The sequence below is a fragment of the Watersipora subatra genome, chromosome 3 (assembly GCF_963576615.1).
Source record: "Watersipora subatra chromosome 3, tzWatSuba1.1, whole genome shotgun sequence".
NCBI lineage: Eukaryota > Metazoa > Bryozoa > Gymnolaemata > Cheilostomatida > Watersiporidae > Watersipora > Watersipora subatra.
In genome coordinates, this window is record NC_088710.1 from 23638652 (window position 1) to 23642115 (window position 3464).

Sequence of the window (3464 nt, forward strand, 5' to 3'; positions counted from 1 at the left end):
AAAACATTTTTCTTACAGCAAATGGTAAGGTAAAACACATGCTGCTGATATGTAGATGCCAAATTATAATAGTTGCAAGCTGTATGCATAGTAAAAATCTTAGCATACAATGATTACAATCAACCATATACTGAAAAACTTAGAACTATACACACAGAAATTTGTACACAGTCAAGGTCATAGTTTTAACTTTATCTCTGTGTTAGCTAATTAAAGTGCATCTTAAAGACAATTCCAAAATATGTTACAAACTGATATACTACAAGTATATCCTGATGGAGCAAAAAATGTGACTCATTGCTCTACTTCAGGGGTGCCCAACCAGTCGATCGCGATCTACCAGTCGATCTTCAAGTGCTTGGCAGTCGATCGCGGGATGATTTTAGGATAACATATAATTACAACATAAAATAATAATTATTCACTAACTAGCAGCAACTACTATTGCTGCACAGCACTTTACTAAACTACTGCACTAAAAAAGTAGTTTTAATAATAACATTATTTACCTATTATCGTTGTTTATGTATAGTCGTGTTTGATTGTGTATTTCAAGACCAACAAAAATACACGTGAACGCCATTCATAAGTTCCCAGCACAGGACCGCAGAAAAAGCCGATAGGTCCGCACTCGATACAAAACCGTGTATAGTTCTTCATGCACCCAAAATAACTTTTGTTAAAATGTTATGCAGCTTTCTGCTAGCAGTCGATCTCGTTTTTTCTTTTTGAATAAAAACATAAACCCATAAATGAGTGTTAAGACAAATCTGAAACGACAAAAAACCTATCACTTCCACAAGGAATGGGAAGAGGATTATTTCTTTGTCATTTCCAACTCTAAATGCATGTGCCTCATCTGCCAAGCCATCATCTCGCTTCCTAAGAAGGGTAACCTCGAAAGGCATTTCACAACCATGCATAAAAGGTACGAGAATGATTTTCCTGCCCAAAGTGAATTAAGGAAAATAAAATTAAAGGAATTGAAATCGCAACTAGCTGCACAGCAGTCTATTTTTACCAGGCCAAATACGAGAGGCAAAGCAGCTAAGATAGCATCATATCGAGTTTGCCAAGTTCTTGCCAAGCATAAGAAACCATTTCAAGATGGAGCAATGGTCAAGGAAGCATTTATGGAAGCTGCTGATTCATTGTTTGTGGATTTTAAAAACAAAGATGAAATCATGTCCGCAATCAAAGACGTTCAGTTATCGAGAAGTACGATGACAAGGCGATGTGAGGAAATAAAGAAGAACGTCACAGCCCAGTTGCAGAGAGATATTGCCATGTGTGAGTGTTTTTCACTTCAGTTTGATGAGTCAACAGACTCTGTGGATGTGGCACAGTTGTGCCTTTTCATAAGAATGATGTTCGATAACATGACTGCAAAAGAGGAGCTGCTTTGCATCTTGCCTCTTAAAGGACATACACGAGGTGAAGACATATTTCAAGCATTCATGGAGTTCGTTAACAAAATCCAACTGCCGCTAGGTAAGCTTGTTTCCATTACAACCGATGGGGCACCCGCTATGGTGGGCTGTAGTAATGGGTTTATAGCTCATTGCAAACAGAATGACACTTTTCCAGACTTTATTCATTATCATTGCATCATCCACCAGCAGGCTTTATGTGGGAAAGTATTAAACATGCAGGAGGTGATGGATATTGTCATGAAGATTGTTTGTTCAGTTCGAGCAAGGAGCCTACAGAGGAGACTTTTCCGCGCTCATATGGAAGAGGCTGACGCAGAACACACAGATCTGCTGCTTCATACAGATGTGAGGTGGTTGAGCAGAGGTAGATTTTTGGAAAGATTCAGAGAGCTATTGCCTGATGTAAAAGAGTTTCTCAAACAATCTAAACATGCGGAATATGCACAGCTTGAAAATGAACAGTGGCTCATGGATTTGGCTTTCCTTACTGACATTACTGCTCTTCTGAATGAGCTGAATTTAGAGCTGCAGGGAAAAAACAAAAATGTAATTAACATGATCAGCTCTGTGAACGCATTTAAACGCAAGTTACAGCTGATCTCAACCAAGCTTGAACGCCAGGACTTGCGCTACTTTCAACACATGAACTCCGAACTTGCGCGTCAGGGCAAAACCTCTGCAGAACTCAATAGTGCACATTACATTCAGCAGGTGCAAAGCATTTCATCAGAGTTTGACAAGCGCTTCAATGACTTTGCATCAGTTGAGCCTGTTGCCACATATATGTGTTTCCCATTTGCCACAGACATAGATGTGGAGGACATTGCCTTCAAAATGGGAGCACTCTTTCAGCTGGATACAACTGCATTGGAAAATGAAATAGTCTCCCTTCAAAATGACATAGAGATGAAATCCAGGGCAACCACTGAGAGGGAAAAATTGTGGGGATTGTTGTTAGAGGAGAAGTATCCAAACATAAGAAGATGTGCTTTTAATTTATCAGCCTGCTTTGGATCAACCTACCTGTGTGAATCTGCATTTTCTTACATGAAGATAATAAAATCAAAATACAGATCCACCATGACAGATGACCACCTACTGGCGTGTATGAGGCTTGCAACAACCTGCTACTACCCTGACTATAAGAAACTAGCTGCATCCTCCCAGTGCCAGGTTTCTCACTAAGGTAGAGAATGAATGTTTTTCCTTTAAAATTATGTTACTTACTGGATCACTGCATTATATAAGCATATATGTGGAACTTAATAAAGGTGATAGGCTCACCACTACAGGCTCAAGTTTGTTTTTAATTTTTTGTTTCGGGGCTCCGCTAGACTAGTCGATCTTTGAAGGCAGGCAAATATAAAAGTAGATCACATGTCTAAAAAGGTTGAGCACCGCTGCTCTACTTATTCCAACCTAGTCCTTCTCTGTTCTAATGACAGTTTCTTTGTCTTTAATGTTCTTCTCTTTCTATTGCTTTATTTTTCCTCATGGTATCCATTGTTGATACATTTGTGTTCATCTCTAAAGCTGCTATCAATAGTCGTGAGTTATAGAGACGAGAAATTAGCATAAAATCCGGTCTTTTGTTTCTAACACAGCACTAACAGCACAACTAGTTAAACACTTCGGTCACCTTTTTCAAGTGATCATCCAGTCAACTTTCTTTGTCAAGCATCAAGCTGTTTAATTTTTTCAACCTTTTTACCTGAAGTGTCTCCTCCACAAATACCAGATCAACAGAGTCACCAAGCAGATTCAATAGTTTAGGGTTAATGTCAATAACTGACAAAGCTTTTTCATGTTTGGCCAAGTAATATTTCTGCTTACTTTTATTTGACTCACCAATATCTCTTTCTGGTTTACCAACTATACTCAACCACCCTGTCTTGCTCTATAGCGTTCTACATTGCGCTTCCATTTCACAAAATTAAACTTTGTTTGCTCTATTTGTTATGTTATTCCTCCTGTCACATCTCTGTTTATACCCTAACCTTAGTAATTTTACCAAACTTGTTTTGTTTACCT

At 38.6% G+C, this 3464-nt stretch overlaps 1 protein-coding gene across 1 annotated transcript; it reads left to right on the forward strand.

Annotated features, from left to right (window-relative positions):
- Positions 1-752: 752 nt before the first annotated feature.
- LOC137390444 (general transcription factor II-I repeat domain-containing protein 2A-like) lies at positions 753-2618 on the forward strand. The gene has a single exon (XM_068076777.1). It carries the CDS (start codon positions 753-755, stop codon positions 2616-2618), a length of 1866 nt encoding a protein of 621 aa, XP_067932878.1.
- The last annotated feature ends 846 nt before the right edge of the window (positions 2619-3464 follow it).

Excerpts from the sequence above, each read along its gene's own strand:
- LOC137390444 (XM_068076777.1), top strand. The coding sequence starts at position 753 with ATGAGTGTTAAGACAAATCTGAAACGACAAAAAACCTATCACTTCCAC.